The sequence below is a fragment of the Gadus chalcogrammus genome, chromosome 7 (assembly GCF_026213295.1).
Source record: "Gadus chalcogrammus isolate NIFS_2021 chromosome 7, NIFS_Gcha_1.0, whole genome shotgun sequence".
Taxonomy (NCBI): Eukaryota; Metazoa; Chordata; class Actinopteri; order Gadiformes; family Gadidae; genus Gadus; species Gadus chalcogrammus.
In genome coordinates, this window is record NC_079418.1 from 11,226,003 (window position 1) to 11,247,257 (window position 21,255).

The 21,255-nt window shown below is 43.1% G+C and overlaps 1 protein-coding gene across 4 annotated transcripts in view; it reads left to right on the plus strand.

Moving 5' to 3' along the window:
* Positions 1–21,255, plus strand: part of LOC130385221 (glucocorticoid receptor-like) — a 72,149-nt gene that overhangs the window by 35,841 nt on the left and 15,053 nt on the right. For all 4 annotated transcript variants that reach the window (XM_056593623.1, XM_056593622.1, XM_056593621.1 and 1 more), the window contains one exon: positions 15,713–15,867. In XM_056593623.1, coding sequence (XP_056449598.1) covers positions 15,713–15,867 — 155 coding nt within the window. The remainder of the gene's footprint in view (positions 1–15,712; positions 15,868–21,255) is intronic.

Sequence of the window (21,255 nt, forward strand, 5' to 3'; positions counted from 1 at the left end):
GCGTTACGTAACGCCGTTATTTTAAACGGCGTTATTCCCAACACTGATTTTGATAGTATTGTTTTTAATCTAATTATTTTTATTTTCTCTGCGTACCACTTGATAGCGCAACGCGTACCACCAGTAGTACACGTACAGCGTTTTCGGATTCATCAAAAGTCTGATAAACAAACATATGCTGAGGCAGCCAGGGAGCAGCCCAGTGTGTTCCAACGTTGGCTCGCACCTGAGGCTTTCGATGATTTCGATTTGTTGTGAAATGTAATGATTGTTGAGCAGTTTAAAAACATCTTGCCCTAAAGGGTGGCTACTTATGTAAACGAACATAAGGTAACTTAACACACAAGAATTACCTGTGTGAATTCTTTATGTGACCATTAAACCTGCTCCGTTGAAGCCTATCCAATCTGCTCCTTTTGAGCAACTCATTATTGAATGCGTTGGACCCCTGCCAAAGTCAAAGTCTGGTATGGAGTATATGGTCATGGTGATGAGCCAGGCTACCCGATATCCTGCAGCGTATGTAGTGATGTCCATTAACACGAAGGCCATAGTGAAGTCATTGACTCACTTCTTGTCCATATTTGGCATACCGAAGGTGATCCAGAGCGACCGTGGTTCAAAATATTAATCTAAGACCTTTGCTGAGGAATTGAAACAGTTACGCATTCCACACAATCTCAGCACCGCGTACCACGCACAAAACCAGGGGGCGCTGGAACGTTTTCATGCCACCTTGAAGTCCTTGTTGCATACCTATTGTATTGAGCTGAAGAGAGATTGGGAAGAGGGATGGCTCTTACTGCCGGCATGTGCAGTCGTGCAGGAAAGTACTGGGATTAGTCCTAACGATTAGTCTTCAGATCACAAGATCACGCGATAATCCTATACCTAATGTACTCACCCTCCACTCCCAAAACTACTGCAATTAAATGCCACGCTTTGTCCTTTCTGACATTGTCCTTATAAAAAGGATGATTTGGTACATAAATACCATGTTCAGGGTTTTCGTCGCAAGCTGTTCCTGCCATGGAAGATGGCGAGCGAAAATCTGGGTGGTGCTCAAAAGGAGTTGAAGGAACTTTATGACCGTAAGGCAGTGGTAAGGGCTTTTAGGCCAGGTGATCAAGTTCTTGCCTTGCGGTCGATACCAGGTTCAATCTTTGAGGACTTAGCCCTGTACAATATCAACCGCCGGGTCTCAGAAGCAAATCACAGCTTTGCCATGTCTGCCACCTGCTCAAGCCTTATTTCTCTTCGTCTTTACAGGGGAAGGAGGCAGTGCTGAAACCAGTAGAGTTTTCAGTGGGGGTGGCCACACCCAACATGTCTCTGGTGGCAACTGAGGATGGTGTGTGTGGGCCTGATGATGCAGTGTTGCATGCTCGGCTAGATAATAGTGAAATTCCAACAACTGAAAAGTTTAATTTTTGAGTTTTCATCCTGTCACGCCGGCCTGTACCAGCATCATCAAAGACGATATAGAGGTGAGAAACGCGAAACCAGTTCTTCAAAGGTTTTGTTGTGTCTCAACTGACAAGAGGAAAAGTCTGGACTCAAGTGTGCAGTACCTCCTGGATAATGGATTGGCCGTACCATCTTATTCCAGCTGGGCTTCTCCTTGTTTGCTCGTGAAGAAATCAGATTCTTCGTTCAGGTTTTGCACAGACTATAGGAAGGTAAACACTGTAACAAAGGTTGGATCGTTTCCGCTAGCCCGCATGGAAGGTTTCGTGGACCAGGTGGGTAGTGCTCGGTTTGTGAGCAAATTTGATTTATTAAAGGGCTACTACCAAGTGCCACTGACCCCCAGAGCTCAAGAAATTTCGGCGTTTATAATACTGTCTGGACTCTACTCATATACCAGCATGAGTTTTGGATTGCGCAACACCCCTTCAACCTTCCAGCGACTCATGATCAGGGTTGTTTTAGGGTTGGAGGGGTGTAGTGTATTTGGATGATACTGTCTGTCATGCAGACACCTGGAATACACATCTGAGCCCCATTCAAGCTTTGTTTGAGTGGCTGTTGGCGGCCAACTTGACAATAAACCTTGCGAAGTGTGAATTTGCACAGGCCGGTGTGGGTTACTTGGGCAAGGTGGTAGAGCAGGGGGTGTTGCGACCAGTTGGCCATCGACAGGTTCCCCCCTCCCGCTATGAGGAAAGAGCTGATGCGATTCCTGGGTATGGCTGAGTGTAACAGTAATTTCTGTTCCAACTTCTCAACAGTTGTTGTCCCGTTGACCGATTTATTGGAAGGCACTGTCAAATATTTGGGGTCTTCCGAGTGTAGCAGCAAAAATGCGAAGTTGTTATTGACCTCTGCTCTGGTTTTGGCTGCACCGAGACTGCCTTTTTTGTTACAGGTTCATGCCAGTCAAGTTCGTGCATTTTTGCTGCAAAAGGACGACGCTGGTGTTGATAGACCAGTGTGGTTTTTTTTTCCACAAAAGTTCAATAAACATCAATTGAACTATTCAACATTCGAGAAAGAGGCTTTAGCGCTGATACGGAGTCTACAACATTTCTATGTTTATGTCAGGGAGGCTTACATCCTGTTGTGGTGTTTACAGACCACAATCTCCTCACATTCATAGCCTGGCGCCGCCCACCTACCTACTTCCGCTTAATTTTCATTTCACTTCAGTACTAGGTCTGGGTCTGCTTAATGTAAATGCGTCCCATGTCAGCCAGATTTCTGGCGGTCCAATCAGCGAATAGAGGGAGTGGCTCAGAACGATGACGTCTAGGTCGCGTGCCAGTTTCAGTTGTAGTCAGAGATTAGTAGTCAGTCAGTCAGTCAGTCAATCAATGACAAGACCCAGCGTCGACAGTTGACCACAAACATTATCTCTGTCCTTACTGTCGAATATTAATATAGAATGTACAACTGTTCCTTGAACTATTACATCAGATAAACAAAACCTGCAGCTATCGTTCAGAGACATCTTCACGCTTCATCTTGTTTTGTTGGTGCACAGCCTGCGCGTGTGCGAAACGTGTTTTGCGGCAGGTCCCGTCGCATGACATACGTCACGACCAAACGCTATCATATTCATGCATTCTCTCCAAAATTCATATCAGCGCTTAATGCGCTGGGCACTCTTTCTGCAGCCATGCAGCCTTGTCATTCGGCACATCCGAGGCCAGGAAAAATGTAATGGCTGACACCCCTTCTCGAGCCCCGGAGGGATTGGAATGAGGAGGGTGTCCGTCTGTTTGTCTCGTGTCTTGTTCTACTTCAGGTGTCCCGTGTATCCAGGCGCCGGATATACGGGAGAGTGGGGGCGGTAATAAGGTTGTGAGTAAGACTGTGTGGACTGTTTGGCTGTTGGTCCAGTGTGCCAATGTGCAGCATGTGTGGGTGTTCCTTTAGGCCTATGTCTGTGTGGAAATGTATGTATTTTTGGGGTTTGGGTTCAAGCATAGAATACGTTTTGTTGATTGGGATTTAGAGATGTTTTCCCAGAAGCACATGAAGTGGGCTCCTGTCATTCGGGGGGAGTGATGTGACGCCCCAGCTTTTCCGTGCCCTGAGCCTACCTCCCTCTCCCTGTAAGGTGCTCTTGGGCTATAGGCGTATTGTTTCATTTTCTTTGGTTAGGTATTGTCCTGTGCACTTTGACCTGCATGAGGATCTGGACATGAGCATCCCTCATTAGCATTCCGCTAATGAGGGAATTGAAGCCATCCTTGTTTACGGCTGTCGGGTTATAGCCGGTCTCCTGTGGCCTCACTCTCTCTCTCTGATCGGCTCTGGCTAGACGTTTTTTGAGGGCTGGATGCAGCGGATCGCAATGCCTTTTTGCGTTATGCATTACATGTGTAATGCCGACGTGCATGACTCTTTACTTTCCTTTAGATTTATGGAAATACTTTTCAATAAATACAGATTATTGTAATTAATGTATCCGACGGTGTCTTTCTCCCTATGTTCAACGCCTTTGAGCCAAGGCGTTTGTGACAATACATGTAATGGCTGAAACTTAAGAAGCCATTTTGTTTGACCGCGTGGTTAACCATGAAGTTGTGTGTTCCTTAATGCGTAATGCATGTCATATGTTTTGTCTCGCGGTTATAGCATAGGCTGCTCGCTCTCTGCTAACTACCTTCTCCCGTTTTCACAATTGCACTCGGTCCACCTCTTAAACTTCATTAATCATGGCGCAGACGGGGATGTGGGCGTATGTTAATGTAGCCTTCCATTAGGCAGAGCCCAAGCAATCACCGCTAAACCAAGCCATCGTTGCTGCTCTCTTTGCTGCTACGGCACATATTATCTGTATTTTTCTCCCCTCCCACTCACTCGCTGCCTTAAATATAATTATGCCTCTTACAGATCATTTTTATTTATTTATAAAAAAAGAATTGGTTTGCATCCCAACCAAAACCTGTTGGTATAAACAGTTTCCAACAAGCCTAATGGGTTTTCTATGTGTGTTTTGATTTGCAGTGTACCGATCAATGTGTTTATTGTACAAAGCCTATTCAGAGGGAGGGAAGCGAATGCTTGGGATGCCTTTTAGGTTATTATCTTTCGCTTCTTCAGGATTCCGCAATGTACCTTCCCACCTGTGTAGCCTAAATCCCAGAGATACACAATTATTTGATAGAGCCTCAGAGGTACCAACGACTGCAGAAGGATCACGACGTACACCACCACGATGATAAAGGACATCTCATCTTTCTATGTTAGGTGGGGGGTGGGGGAGATGTTTCCTCTCGATTCTTCTAGTGCTGTTCCGTGGGATTTATTGCCATTGTGCCAAAGTCTTCATCAATAAAAACATAATTGAGTAGGGCGCCTTATTCAATTAGCCCTAGTGCCCTGGCCCTGATCCAGTTTGGGCTTTTGTTTTGCTTGATGCAAACAAGAATTCAAATCCACTCAACGCATTCTTCTGTTGTTTGAAACCTGTCAGTTACTTTGTTTGTGTTTTCTATTTCTTTGAGCCGATGCCAGCTATGCAAAGGCTTTGTGACCATTCTGACACGCCTCTCCCCTCACCACTCCCTTACCTTTCTATCTAAATCTTAACATCTTTTATTTTCTTAAATGACCTCCTTCATTACAGACGTGTGAAAAATACAGCCACAAATGGGATAATAGGCAAAACTCATTCACTCCATCCACTTAACAGAGATTTGCATAGCAATTCATTTTGGTCTGGGAGGTAATGAGCTATTTTTTCACGTCATTATTCATCTCCTTTTTCCCATATATAATGTCTCTAGGCTAACGAGATTCAAGCCAAATTCACAAGTGTATACATGTATTTTTCTGATTACCATATTTTTGCAAATGGTTTTAATGTAAACCGATTTACATCAACGTGTAAGGCGTACCTAACTACCCCCAGAATAATTGGATTTTGCTCCTACGTAATTCTTTACCTTAACTCTTTCTGCATTACAAAAAAGAATATTTAAAAAAGAGCTGTGGATTTAATTGAGCCGCCATGTTTTTTTATTTTTTATTGGAAGCTAACTTCTTGGTCAACTTCCTGTCCACCAAGCGGCAGCCTTGAGTGTATGTTTGTGAGGGCCAGGAGGAAAAGACTATAGCAGTTCGTTTTTCGAAAGACATTTAGGTGGTTCAATGTCTCAACTTCCTGTGGGGATTCAACTACCAGAAAGCCTGTGTTGTACAATACAGGTTTATCCAGTTCGGGTTAAACCTGGGAGAGAGAGTTTAAGAGTAGGCTTTAAACATAAACTCAAACAAACCAAACTTGAAATCATGAGAAATGATACTACCTCATCTGCCTTAACTCTTCCAGGTTTTTCATAAATCTATTGCTTTTTAATGTGTTTATATTTATTTTGTGTTGTTGTATTTTGTTTACAGCCCTGTATGTATGTAATATGAGCCCACCAATTTGTGATTACCTGCCCAGTGATTACAGATGAAAATTAGCTCATAAGCTACCTTTGACATGTTTACATTTACGTGGAAATGTGAAATTTGATTAATAGGCATTGCCCCTGGTAAATGAAATAAAAACTAATTAATAAATAAAAGCACATTTTTGAACCTGTAAAACATCTTTCTAGATTCAATGACCCACAGAATTGCATGAACAATACTTTTGGAAAGGTCTGAGCAGTAATTTGGAAACGCACCAAGGCATAATTTGTTTTCTTCAATTAATTAGTAGAGCAGCCTGAACTCTGCCCCTCTCAGGGCTCTAGAGTGCCCCTTTAGAGGCACTGCTTCTGCTACAATGCCTGATCACAGCAAGGGCTCCCTGCACGGCTTAACGTCTTTCAATGGAAACATGCTGAACATTGTACACAAAAGTTTTTCCCTTGTCAGCCCAACCACATTCTTTCCTTTTTGAACTAGATTTGCACCTATAACCCATTTTGATTGGCAGTTTGAATTCTAAAGCTGCACTCTATGTTACGTTCCATTGCAGCCATCACTTCTCTTTTCAAAATAATTCAACAAAAAAGTCTTCTGGAGAGCCAAACCGATCCACCCACACAGCCCAGTCAATCCAGGACTGCAAATTGAGAATTCGTTTTTAACAAAAGTGATGTTCTTAGAAAAAGGGTACACTATGCAGGTTCATTGTGAACACACAAATCGCAGCTCCAGACATATACAATGTAGATATTGAACTGTCCCAGACGATCTGGGATGCGGCCCATTCATGATATAGCAGAACTTATGGGGCTGAAAAAGAAAATGCAATGGATAGAGTTGGACCGTGTTTCCTGTTTTGTTACTGAGGACGTTCTACTGGTGAAAACTCATTGGGTTGAATGGTCGAAGCCAACGCAAGGACTACCTAAAGGGGTGATATCATGCTCTTTCGACCTTTCCCTTTGCTTTAGACTGTTATATGACATATGTTTATGTTGTACGTCTGCTTAGCTGGAAAAATCTTATTACTATTATATTCGCGCCCACCGTGGAAGCCCCTCAATAAATGTGTGGAACAGCACATTTGCGCTCAAACTTCACTTCCGTAACAGTGTGACGTCAGACTAAGTCCTCGCTCCCGCCTACCCGCAATGTTTACAACTTCTCGGGGTCTGAATTTGCAGACGCATGCGCAAAGTGTTCGATCAATCGCAACAGACTGGGCTACTCGGAAGGGGGGCCTTACGCCTCGTTTCCACGTACATTCTCGTATGCGATCCAACCGTCTCCGACCGAAAGTCCATTAATTCCTATGTGATTCCTATGTGATTCTCAGTTTTTCCTCCGAGACTCCTCCCCTCCGTAAAATTTCTTTCCGGTATGTCCGTAATATACGTTCAAAAAATTTAACTTTCGCCGTCGTTTTACGGAGATACCGTATGAAAGTTTTTATGTTTTTCACAAAACATGTAAGTACCTGGCAGGCCAAACTCCTCACGATCTCTTTCCGAGCCTGGTTGGTTTTGTTTTTATCTCTGTATATGTCGATCCTCATGTTCCAAAGTACTTGTCTCCTAAAAACGGCCATTATCATATGCTCCCGCATCTTTTGTCCGTAAATAAATTCATGTTCGTACATAAAACACTAGCGACTCCTTCCGTAAATTTACAGTAGCACGGATACGAAAAACATACGTATGTGGAAACGAGGCGTTAAAGCCACAAGATACAAATCAGACCGTTATGGAAAGACGCTAAAATCGGTTTTGCATAAATGAACATGTGAGAATAAAAAGGGGTATTTCTAACATACAGGAATGTAACCCTATTCTAGTAGTACCCCCAAATGCAATTATTAACCCTAAAAAAGCATGATATAATGGGATCTATAATAAGGCTGTTTATGGTGGCCAGTCTACCTGGTGTGGTTGACCCCCGCCTCCAGCGACGTCATTGATCAAAAAATTAGGCGAAAGAAATTAATTCCCCCGGAATATAGTTTGTCAGCCATCAAACGTTAGGTGTTAATCTAACGTCTGATTTGCGAGTCTAAATCCAAGATTGCTATGCGTTTTTCTTTATTTATATATTTTTGTCCACATGGATAGATAGGACTATATCCAAACGCAATGCTTACATGCTTACCAGATAGAGATTATTCTTACATCCATACAGTCCGTTTATTTGTCAACTGAACATAACAGCTTGTGGCGTTAGCATGGGTTGTGCTCACTGCGGCTAAGCCCTCAAAGCTTTATTTCCTTTAAAGCTTTGAATTCCAACACACAAAGCAGCATTCATGTGACCTCACATAACCCCCCCCCCCCATCCTTTAAAAAAAAGAAAAAGTACAAAAAAACAGCAAAGAAATGGGGCCAAGTACTTCATTATGTTTCCCTGCTTGAGGCCCGGGATACTGTCGTGCATCGTTCCTTAAACTTAAATGTGCTTATGATTATCATTAATTAAATTTTCGCATAACATTCCAGTCACATTGCATGTCCTGTCGTGGTCATACACTCTCTCCCTGACCCATCAGTCCTTCTTTGTTATCTTAGTCTGGTCTCTGAGTGTTTCAGGTGAACCATCCATCCACGTAAAAGTGTTTCTCTCTGCTCTGTTTTGAAACGAGTGCTTTTGTGGAGAGTCTTGGGGAAACTGTTATTGTGCACCCGTAAACTTATCCTGGACTGACTGCCGTCGGTGAGTAAGTGACTTGAGTTTCCAGGATTTTCCTGCTGGCTTCTCGCTGCCTCCAGTGGCCTCCAGTGTCATTGTTGTCGCGTTGCATCACCACGCTTTCTGCTTTTTTCAGACTTTTCTTTTGTGTTGATTAGTTTTTTTGCAACTCAATTCAAACCGAGCAGGTTTCATTTGTTAAACTTCTCTGGTCATTCAACACACCCTCGACCATTGTTTGCACCATGGTGGACGTCGACTCTCTGAGTGTTGGTTGTTTGGTCAACTATCCCGCAAATTGTATTGGTCATTTTTTTCGGCTCTATTTTTATGGCGCCAATGTTCTGTTTGAGTAGAGTGAAGTGATGGCTCCTGAATAGGGCCGGCAGTCCCTCATCCCCGTCCAAGGTTATTTTAGCATCTGAATGAATGTATGAATGAATGAATGAATGAATGAATGAATGAATGAATGAATGAATGAATGAATGAATGGAAGCTTGCTTGCTTTCTTGCCTGCTCGACTGGCAGCCACAGTGGGAATGAGAAACATGGCAGAGACGTTCTGCTTTGCTAATGGCCCTTGATGATCTAATGTGGATGGTCAAAGTGTGCCTTTGTGCATCCATGTGGTCCGTGTCTATGTGTTTTAGAAAGGACATGGAGAAAAAGAAAGAATGGGAACTTAAGTGTGAGGGATGGATACATGGACAATCCCTTAGTGGCTTGCTGGCTTTATATCTGTGGGTGCCTCTCTAGCAACCAAGGGCTCCACTCAATTATTCATTGAACAGCAGACTACGCACGCACGCACGCACGCACGCACGCACGCACGCACGCACGCACGCACACACACACACACACACACACACACACACACACACACACACACACACACACACACACACACACACACACACACACACACACACACACACACACACACACACACAGGGCGGCCGTAGCTCAGAAGGTAGAGCGGATTTGCTGGTAACCTGAAGGTGGCTGTTTGGATCCCCGGCTCCTCCTAGCTGAGTGTCGAGGTGTCCTTGAGCAAGGCACCCAACCCTAACTGCTCCCGACGAGTTGGCTGTCGCCTTGCATGGCTGACTCCGCCGTCGGTGTGTGAATGTGTGCGTGAATGGTGAATGTGGGGCAATTTTGTAATGCGCTTTGGGTGGCCAATGGTTAGACAAGCGCTATATAAATGCAGTCCATTTACATTTACATTTACACACACAAACAGACAGATATATACACAGATATATGCATGCAAGCACAAAAACACACAAATACACATACACACGCACAGCACACACATACACATGCACACACCCATACACATACACACGCATGCATCGACCCACCCATAACATAGAACACACACCTGCATGGGCCTAGCGTCTTGTCTGGGAATAACATTAGCATTGAGTTAGTGAGCGGAAGTTGGGCCTCACAACAACACACACGAGACTAATACATATGCACCCACGTTGTGCGGACTCTAAAACTCAAACAAACGCACGATCACAGGATATGTGTGTTGGAGTGTGTGTGCCTGTCTCTGGGTAGGTGAGGCGCACATTCCCGTGACTTGCCTGACGTCCACCAAGGGCTCCTCCCACCGGGGCTTCTGATTGGCCGAGAGGCTTCCCTCTGAGGGGCGTCAATGGCAACAGCAGCAGTAATGTGAACATTATATAACTATGGCAGATGAAGGGGTAGGGCGCGCGGAGGGGGGAGTGAGTAATCAAGGCGGACTGAAAAGAGAGAGAAAGGGAGAGCGAGGGATAGAGTTGTTTATGGAGAGGGAGAGTGTGAGGACACTTTAGAAAGAGGAAACGAGACTGAGACTGAGAGAGCTAATCTCTCTCAGTCATTCACTTATTTATTTTTTATCAAATAACTGCTCTGGAGGAGCCTCCACAAGCAGCAGGCACTTAAAGGACAGCATCGGCATGATTCAATTTGTTCTCCCCATTGCGTCCTTCCATAAGAACACAACGTCACCAATGAAGAGGGGGGGGGTTGCGGGCTGTTTTGCCCATGAAAGTTCAGGCAGTCACATGTGACGGGGTCAGTCCACCACAGGTTCACTGATGCACTTCCATTGTGTAAGAACGTTGGACACATTAAAACAAGTCACACAGCCACTAATGCTGTGCATTATATCACATGTCAGGACAGCCTGGGTTTAGGCTTTGGCTTTGGTCATGGTTCCCTCACTCGCAGGGCTGGGTGGCCAGCTCGCTCTAGCCGTTTGGTCTGCAGATATATCCAACATTTAAAGGGGATGGAGGCCTTTAGGGGATATGTTGGTACAACTGAACAATGGGAATATCTTTACTTATATATATTTTTCATTTGCCCATTATGTTATTTTGTGTTGTGGCAAAGTCAACCTGTGGGATCTCTGAAGATACAGCAGCATAATATTTTAATTACAAATAAAGCTATTTTCCTTTCCACATACAGAGTAATATTGACGTTAAGTAAGGGTTAATGTATAGAACGCCGGTCATTATCGGGAAAATAAGCCCTTACAGGGCGAACCGGGCAGCAGAGGTGTCTTGCTTCGACCTGAAGCATTATCCCGCTTATTACACCCACCAGCGGTTGGGTGCAAATGCCAGGGCCTTTTTTTGATCCCAGTCTGATCGCCAGCGTTATGCATTATCCCTTCCATATTTACTTGAGGATCGATATATATATATATATTTTTTAAGAGACCCCCACAGAGATGGAATCATAACTCGAACCCTGACTTTACGCAACATAGCGAGCCAGTGAACCCAAAACTGTTTTCTTTTCTTTTTATTTGACGTAGTAATTTGTCTTATATGATCGTTAACATAGTAATTGTGCTATTTTATCACTTTTACCGAAATAAGTCCCTAATTTAGAGAAAAAAGGTGTCAAGTACTATATTTCTCCTAAAAGCTTCTCTGAAACGTATTTTATACCGTTACGGTGTGTGTGGGTGGTGAAGCTCCGTCTGAGCCTATGGTATATCGGAACAGTGTGTGACGCATTTCATACACAGCATAGCTCATTCTATCACTCGTACACAACGACGGTACTTAAAAAGTATCACAATGTTGCCGTGGTCCGCAACCATGGCGATAACATGCCCCCCTCTCTCTCAGCCCAAAACTATTCTTCAATTGCTGAAATACTGGCTGTTTAACCTATAATGGTATTATTAAATACAAACACAAATCAGTACTCTGTATCAGCAAGTACACAAATGTAAGTACTACTGTACTGTAAGTCCTCTGTAAGTACTATACTTACAGAACTCTTAGAATGGGAAAAGTGGAAGGGGTGCCTCCCTAGTCTGTCTATGCTATCGTTCTATGTGCCCTTTGTTGAGGTTTCTGTAAAGCGGCTTCACAATGTTGACTTAAATCTAAAATTTTCCCAGTATATGATACATGTTACATGTTTTGACAGCCTACAGCCTCTTTAGGCCGACCCAGAGTCTGGCGCTTGGGGCTGTAACCAGCGCAGCCCCTATAGCCTAACGCAGCTCTACGGTGTAATGCTACACGCTGATTGGGTTAGCATGCGCCGTGACGCAGCCATTTCCAAGTGTCACCCAAAATCTCACTTCCCCAGCCTCATACTCTCACATTAGCCCATTAGGTCACATTATGGTCCCCTGATATGAATGTTGAGTCGAAGGAGATTGTTGAAATAAGCTATAGATATTTGGTGATCCATTTTAGCATACCGTTATTTTTTTTTAAATGTCTAATAGACGTCTTGCATATTTGAACTGACTATTAGTACTGCCTATTGATTTAAAGCCCCTGAAAACAACTACTAATCCCTCAGTGTGGGAGAGCGATCACGTTCACTGGGAATAAAGACGGTTAAAAACGATTTGTGTGGAAGCAGATGCAAACTTGATCCATTAGTTAAAGCCAGAAAGCTTCCACTGGCCTACACAATCATGTGCTCTTGATGAAAATATTTATAGTTAATAGAAAGCGTTTTGTAGTTGGCATTCTCTTGTGTATATAAAGGTAACCGCACACATTTAATAGCAAGTGAAGGCAGTTTGTCGTTACCAGCATCACGTTAGTTCAGCAGTGTTTGGTTCGGATTTTGTCAAGCATAAATGTGTCTCCCATCTAATTCATGGATGCACATTGGAATGATTGTGAACGCATTTATTATTTGTGTGTGTGTGTGTGTGTGTGTGTGTGTGTGTGTGTGTGTGTGTGTGTGTGTGTGTGTGTGTGTGTGTGTGTGTGTGTGTGTGTGTGTGTGTGTGTGTGTGTGTGTGTCTGACTCTGCTGTGCTTGGCTCACAGCAGAGATAGACGGAGGTAAAAGAGAGGGACACACATGTTTGCGTGTAGGGCACTCGAAATTTGTGATCGATGTTCAGACCACAAACATTCAATAGGCTACCTCAAATCCGTCAATATTCAAGAAATCTCTTGGAGCGGGGCGCATGACCAAAAGAGGATTTGCCTCAGTACAGAACCTTGTGCTATCAGAATAGCAGCCGTTGCACTAGCAACCGTAGCATCAGTATATCAGCCATAACACTAGCCACCGTAGCATCAGAATAGCAGCCGTTGCACTAGCCACCATAGCATCAGAAAAGCAGCCGTTGCACTAGCCAACACAGCAACAGAATAACAGCCGTTTATCAGAAAAGCAGCCGTTGCACTAGCCACTGTAGCCTTAGAATAGCAACCGTAGCACTAGCCAGCATAGCCTTTGAATAGTTGCATCATGTTTGCTGCTTGGAAAGGGCAAGTGAAGGAGGAGCCCAGATCGGAGCACAGAGGGACACAGCTAGTGTGTCTGGTGGACGGACTAAGCTGTCTATTGATGATATGCTTTAGGTGTTGTTCCAGCGTGTCAGAGGAATGTTACACACGAGGCTGTAATTGCCAGAAGTTGCATGATGACACTCATCTGAAAAAACTGATGGTTTTGGATTTTGTGTGATTGTCGTTGATGATTGACTTCGGTTTCTTTCATTCATGATGAGGTTCGGGTGTTTTCTTCAGGTACTTATGATCACTTGCACATGGATGGTTCTTCTATCTTTAAAACACACACACGCACGCACACACACACACACACACACACACACACACACACACACACACACACACACACACACACACACACACACACACACACACACACACACACACACACACACACACACACAGACATACACAAATAGGTAGGCCCATACAAACTCAAAGGTCCATTTTACTTCCATCTCTATCTCTCACTCACTCTCTCGTTCACTCACTCACTCACTCACTCACTCACTCACTCACTCACTCACTCACTCACTCACTCACTCACTCACTCACTCACTCACTCACTCACTCACTCACTCACTCACTCACTCACTCACTCACTCACTCACTCACTCACTCACTCACTCACATACAGACTCACTCTGCCCTCTTTTCTGCGTGACTTCCATAAACAAGTGTCGTCTTTCCAATGACCGCGGGGGCTTGGGTGCTTTGAAATTAGGTCAGGCTCTCCCAGCGAGTGAGAGGCCGAGAAAGAGAGGCCGAGATATAGCGCGAGAGATAGAGGGAGAGAGAAAGAGAGACTGTCTCATGTTAAGTCTCACCACATGCCAGGAAACTAACTTGATGTAAAGGGCCAATTTTTGCTCATGTTATTTGCTTCCCAAGCTGTATTTTACAGGCTTTAAGGGCACGCAGCAGACAGACAGACAAACCAGGGCAGACCGGACCCGAACTGGGAAATATCCGTTCATGTCAATGCAATAGGGCCAGCATATTACATAAAGCCCCCTGCCTTCAGGTGTTGGATTTACAAAGTAAACATGAGTAGTGGAGGCCGGATTAAAGGCTTTCTGTAAAAGCCAAGGAATTCCCCAGATTATGAAATTTGGGCAATGTTGACATCCACATGTTTTGTGTATTTTTACGTCATTGTGTAATGATTGTTTCTTGGCATTGCAATATGTGCAGACACTTCCGGGGGGGGGGGGGGGGGGGTTCTGTCGTTGAGAAAGCTGCCAAAATGGTAGTCTTGCGGCTAGTAAACTTAATACCACGGTTCAAGGACTATGGCTAAGGCTTAGGCTAATTATAGACAAAGAGAGAGAGAGAGAGAGAGAGCGTAGATGACTCACGATACTTTTTATTCCTAACCTCTAAAGATGGGGCTTGAATCCGCGTTTTGATTTCCACACATTCTCTAAGGGTTTTCTCGATATTTGCTAAAAGGATTTGGATGGTGGTTATAGATGGTTTAATTATTCTTTGTAATATTCTCAAGGATCAAGGCATTCAGGGATATGTTTATGGGTTGTTTATGTTTGTACCTAGGATCTAATGTTTGAGGCTTTATGGTTGATTCCTAACTAGCTGAACATTTATATTGTCTAGCGAACGCTTGTTACAGTGTTTGTGTTTATGAAGTGTCTGTTAAATCCAGGTAGTCTTTGCACATTGGCTGGGACTACTATTACACTATCCTTGCCCAAACACCTTCTATCTGTGCCTTGTCCTCTAAGATGGAATTGACTTGTTGGGACACTTTTCTTGCTCTAGTAACTGTCAGTCACTTTAGTCTGTCTGTCTGTCTGTCTGTCTGTCTGTCTGTCTGTCTGTCTGTCTGTCTGTCTGTCTGTCTGTCTGTCTGTCTGTCTGTCTGTCTGTCTGTCTGTCTGTCTGTCTGTCTGTCTGTCTGTCTGTCTGTCTGTCTGTCTGTCTGTCTGTCTGTCTGTCTGTCTGTCTGTCTGTCTGTCTGTCTGTCTGTCTGTCTGTCTGTCTGTCTGTCTGTCTGTCTGTCTGTCTGTCTGTCTGTCTGTGTAATGAGAGATGATGGGGATTTCATTCTTCACCGTTCATTCACCGTCACAATACTGTTCAAACCGAAAACCGTAAAACCCATCGACCTATTTTTGTTTTTTTAGTTTGTCCTTTCGAATCTTCTTTGTGAGTTTTCCAATGCAGTGGTTCAACAAAGATCTCTGAAAATCAAACATTATGAGCATGAAAATTATTGCTAACAAATATTGCTGAAGCAATAGCATAAAAAAACTGAAAACAATGAAACAATGCAATGAACAAACAAAACAAAAACAAAAACAAAAACAATTCAAAAATAATCAATGAAACCATCTCTCTCTCTCTTCCTCTCAGCTCGTCCTCCAGAATAACAGAGGGAGGAGGTCCGGTGAAGCCAGCGGGCGCGGCCCACAAGACGTGCCTGGTGTGCTCAGACGAGGCCTCTGGCTGCCACTATGGCGTGGTCACCTGCGGCAGCTGCAAGGTGTTCTTCAAGAGGGCCGTGGAAGGTGCGTGCCCCCACCTCCACCACAATGTCCACACACTCTGCAAAGGCACAAAGCTCACACACAAACAGTCCACATACTCCTACTGAATACAGCTCAGAACTGGATCACCAACCCTGGGGAGTGATGGTGTCATCATTATTGTCATAATTATTGTTTTTATACTTTCAACCAACAGCAAAATATTACCTTTGATGTTTGTGATTTGTGACTCCATTAAGAATCTCTGTGTTGTTCTCCGTGATTAAGAGCACTGGAACGTAGAGTTGGTGGATTGACTCCTGTGCAATGGAACAATTGTGGCAGCAACTTAATCAAGATCTAAAAGTCGAAAAAAGAAAACTGAGCAACACAAATACTAATTAAAGTAAAAATAAAAGTAGTGGAAAGCAAGGAGACACATCGATAACATGTTTATGCTAACCCATTTACCTTTTAAACATCAACTCCAAGCGAGTGAGAGTAAAAGTCCAAAGTGTTGAGAAAATCTTGTGTTGGCTGTTGTGTGTGTGTTTGTCATAGCCTGGGGTCAAATGGGCTCAAGGCCGTCTGATTATTGGAACAGCACCCAGGAAGTGAATCATCGGAATAGCCTCCTGCTACCTATTTTATTTTGATGTTTATGTTTTCACACTTTGTTTCCTTTACTTTTTTTTATTTATTTAGCATTTCCCTTTTAGCTCGTCATTCTCTCTTTCAATCCATCTTTGTCACTCTATTCTCTTGTTTCCACCCACTTCCTTCCACCCACTTCCTTCCGGGATTGTGAGCAGTTTTATATTTTGGTCCAAATAAAAGAAAAAGTACTCACTCGGAAGAAGTCAATGGCATGGAAAGTAAATCAACTCCAAGAGTGAAGTTAATTAAACTTAAGTCAACTAAAAGACACGTCTACTATTGAATGTGTGAATGCACTCAAGAGTGCAAACTAGAATATACAACGGAGCACCCAAATAGGGAAGTCAGTAATTATTCTTCTCAACCACGCCAATCTTCCTCACAAAGTGTATTGGCTAATGATTTAAAACTTAAGAATCAAAAACATCCAAATAGCCTTGATGAAGTTAATCAATGTTACTTTATATTCTGCATCCACAGTTCCCAATAAGGGTATACACAGAGGCGCTTGAGGGGGGTTGCAAAGATACCTGATACATCGATCTACATTCCTTTATGGCTGCATGGGGATCATAATTCAGGGCTCCAGACTAACTTTTTACATTGGTCGCACTGGTGTGCCTAACTTTCTTTTTTTTTTAGGTGCACCATCTCAAAATGTAGGTGCACCCAAATTGTTCATTGCGTCGCTGTTTAATGCCATAAGGTCACCTTTTTATTGCCCTCCATAACTTTCATATAATGTGAATGATAAGGTGTAGAGAAATGCTTATCTTTTTTTATATTGTGTGATTTTTTTTTTTTTCCATAGCTGCATGAATGAGGACTGTAGTAGGCTATGTCATGCGTTAAAATAATAATAATAATAACAATAATAAACTCAAGCAAAGTAGTTTATATCCCAGCCTTCCAAAACTGAATCTTGTTTCAGGGTAAATTATAACGTTGGTTAAATTATATGGGAAAGAACAGCTGAACAACAGTGGTAAGAAGTTGTACTTTTAAAACAATGCATCTGCAAACACCGTACAGCAAACCCATATTTTCTTGACAAAGATATCGTGTACGGGATTGATGAGTATTTAAACGTGAGGTAACATAATTTTACCGCCAGTGAGTGTTTAAAAGAATGAATGAATGCTTGGCGCGCTTGTGTGCACCGATCTGTTTAAACACACGTAAACTAAACACGTAACGCATAATACAGTCCATGGCATTGTATATTAACGGGGGGACACATGCATATTATGAACAAAAGTCGATAACGATAATGTATACAATACTGGTAGCAAACAATGTTTGTTAAAGGGGACATATTATGAAAACAACACTTTTCCTGGGATTTGGGTGGGTCTCTGGTGCTCCCACACGCATACAAACTTTGAAAAAAGTCTGTACATGATTTTTTAGTGAGATGTGCATTTCTGAAAGTACCCCGCCTACAGCTACCAAACGAGCGAGTCAGTTTCAACTGTGCCCCCCTCCTACGTAGGAAGGGGGCACAGTTGAATCTTACCTCCCACTCGCCAATCCCCTTCAATCAGAGCATAGCTAAGATTTTGTGGACCCGCGGACGCGCAGCTGCGGCGGGGGGAACTCGGCGGCAGCTCAGCTCCGGGAGTACAATCCCTTTCTCTGCCGAGCTCCCCCCGCCGGAGCTGCCGGACTGCCGCCGAAGCTTCTGCGGCAGTCCGGAGGAGGAGACATGGAGGAGAAAGGGATTGCTACTCCCGGAGCTGAGCTGCCAGACTGCCGCCGAGCTACCCCCGCTGGACTCAGCTCCCGGAGTACACCCGCCGTAGCAGCCGGAAAGCTTCGGCGGCAGAGAGTCAAGGCCAAAGTTAATTTCCCCAAATTCTTCTCAACCATGGCCGAGAAATCCCCCACTACGAGTCTTTACTTGTTGTGGAAGTACCAGAGACGTCAGACGCAGTCTTTATGATTCATAATATCATCCGAGGAGCACATAGTTTTTGGCCGGGATATTAGATATAATATTATATAAATACCCATCCATAATATTATTATTATTATTACATTATATTATACAGATATAGAGCTCCAGGAGTCCGCAAACGGCAAGAATCCCTTCTCCTCCATGCTATGGTTCAGTCTGACAGCTCATTGGTCAATGGGCAGCAGCTCATTTGCATTAAAGCTACAGACACCAGAAACTGTGCATTCTGAAGGGACTGAAACAGAGGGGAATAGCGGTAGGCAAGATGTTTTTTTACTTGATGGGAAAACACTATAATATGTCTCCTTTAATGTATTGCCGCATATCATTAAATAGACCCACATTTGCGACCACAGGACCACATATCATATATGTGTTAAGTTCTTTCTACCTCGGTTCATTTTCTTTCTCTGTTTCAGTAACTCTGGCGCTCAGGTCGCTGCCAATATTGAAACACAAAGAACAGACCGAGCTCTTTCTCTTGTTGGTTTAGACCACGATATGATCCTACCATGAGTGTGAGTTCGGTCACAGGAGAACTCAGAGAGATGATGCGATTGCGAAAGAAATTTATGTTTTCACCCTGGCAGGGTCAGGTGCACCAGTGTGAACTAGAAAAAATATTTGTCGCACCCTTGGTCACACGCTGGAGCCCTGTAATTCAAGGTGTTGGACCAGAAGACTATAAGAAGGCTGTGAGAGCCAATATACTACACAGCAAAATTATAGTGGGCATCTCTGGGATCTCAAAAGATTTGTATTTAGATCAATTAACACCATAAACTAGGGATGCACGATATATATTGTTTAAACCAATACTGATAACCGATAACTTTCAACTCCTAAAGGCCGATACTGATACCGATATCACACACACACACACATTAATAATATGAACAAACCCTCACACTTGATGCCAGATATGCGGACATCGGTGTCGCTTAGACATCAGTAGAATCAACAGGGTTTTTTGGTATAGCTGTTGCTGCGTTGTCCCTACAACAGAGACAACGCAGCGATATCAACATTAGTAGTTCTAACTGGAGAGACTGTGAAATCCGCAAGCTGCTGATCATGTTAGAGAAGGTGATGCATTCGCATTTAATGAAGACGGGGAAAGATGGTGCAATCTACGAATAAGGAATTTATTCGTAGATGTAAAATATTAGTAGTATGCAAATGATTCTAAAGAGGTCTACTCTCTGTGCATAGCCCCGCCTTGTCCAGTGAACCAAGAAAGCCGGCTCCGTTATGAGGGGGGATTTTACCCCCTCGGTTTTACAAAGGCAAGACAGTGAAATTGCATGGCGTGCCAAGCCGCGACCGTACGGCGGAAACTACCACAACAGAGACTCGCTCTTCACGTGTGTGTGTACAAGGGAAAAATTTCTTTGGCCATAGGTGCCGATAAAGGGAACAAAACTGATCTCTTCGCGATTGCACTTAAGTATGTTGTTTAATTTACTCCAAGTCACGTGAGATATTTAGTTCTCACCTCAAGGTAGAATATTGCTCATTTGGGAATTTAACAAATGTTTACACGTAGCAAGCTAGTAACTCTTACAAATGATCAATTTAGAAAAAAACCAAGTTGGGTGTAATTTATATTTTCTATGACGAATTACTATAACTATTCAAGAGCAATATTCAACCTAAAATGTATTTAAAGAAGACACAAAGTCATATGAAATTGTGTGAATTCTTATGTAATCCTTTATGTATATAGGTAAGCCCGTTTGAGGTTGTATGGATACTTCTGCATTTAACCGTTATGTACAGAGGTAAATCTGACATAGGTTTTTCCATACATAAAGGTGTTTTGAACCTTTATGTATACAGGTGTCCCTGATTGAGGATTTGCAACTATTTTACGCTATTACAATAGCAGCAGAAATGTATGAACACTACAATACAATCCATTCATCGACACAGCAAAGATCAAATAGACAGTTGATGAAGCAGGGCAGAACGGTCACAGCAGATATGTCATAGGCAGATTCGGTTCCTGTTACACAATGGTGGATTGCTGACTAATTTGGCAACATATATTGAATCAGAATTCATAGAAATACAGTTGCTGATACGATCAGAGCAATGCCAGTTCACATGCTATTTGTTATGTTTGACTTAAGGCAGCCAATGTTTGCCATTTTATTGGCATCAATGTCCTCTTTCTTGGAGCCACTTTGTTTAGAAGTTTATATTGACATTACACTTCCAAAAAAAACTGTTGCGTTGCGAAATGGGCAAAGCCTAAGGTCAAAAGGTCAATTTTCCTGTAGAAGTTTGTTTTGTAATGAATTGATTATCTGAAAATAACACACAATCGCGGTAGGCTCATCGATTATGTGACAATGATATTAGATTTTATAATTGTTTTCCTTTTATAATTGCTTCAACTTTCCTTTAATAGAATATAGAGATACTTAATTTGTTCTCCAAATAGAAATTAAGTGTTGCAGCACCATTCACATAAATGACAAACTTACAAAAACAGACAATTAGGGAGGTAAAACAGAATTACAACACATATATAAATATTTTAGAAAACAATATAATACAATGGAGATATAATTTGTACCAGATGGCACTATATTGCCATTTAAATCCAAATTAAATTACAATGTGAATTGTGCACCGCCACTCAGGATGGGAGCCAATGGGCTTCAATCATTTTCTGCTGTTTGGAGAAGAGTTCTTAGATACCTGAACAAGGCAGGATATCTGGTACCAGGAACCAGGAACCTGGAACCAGGAGGACAGGGGGGAAGGTAGAGGGATGCAAGTGTTTCTGGATGTTTGTGAGGCCGTAGAAC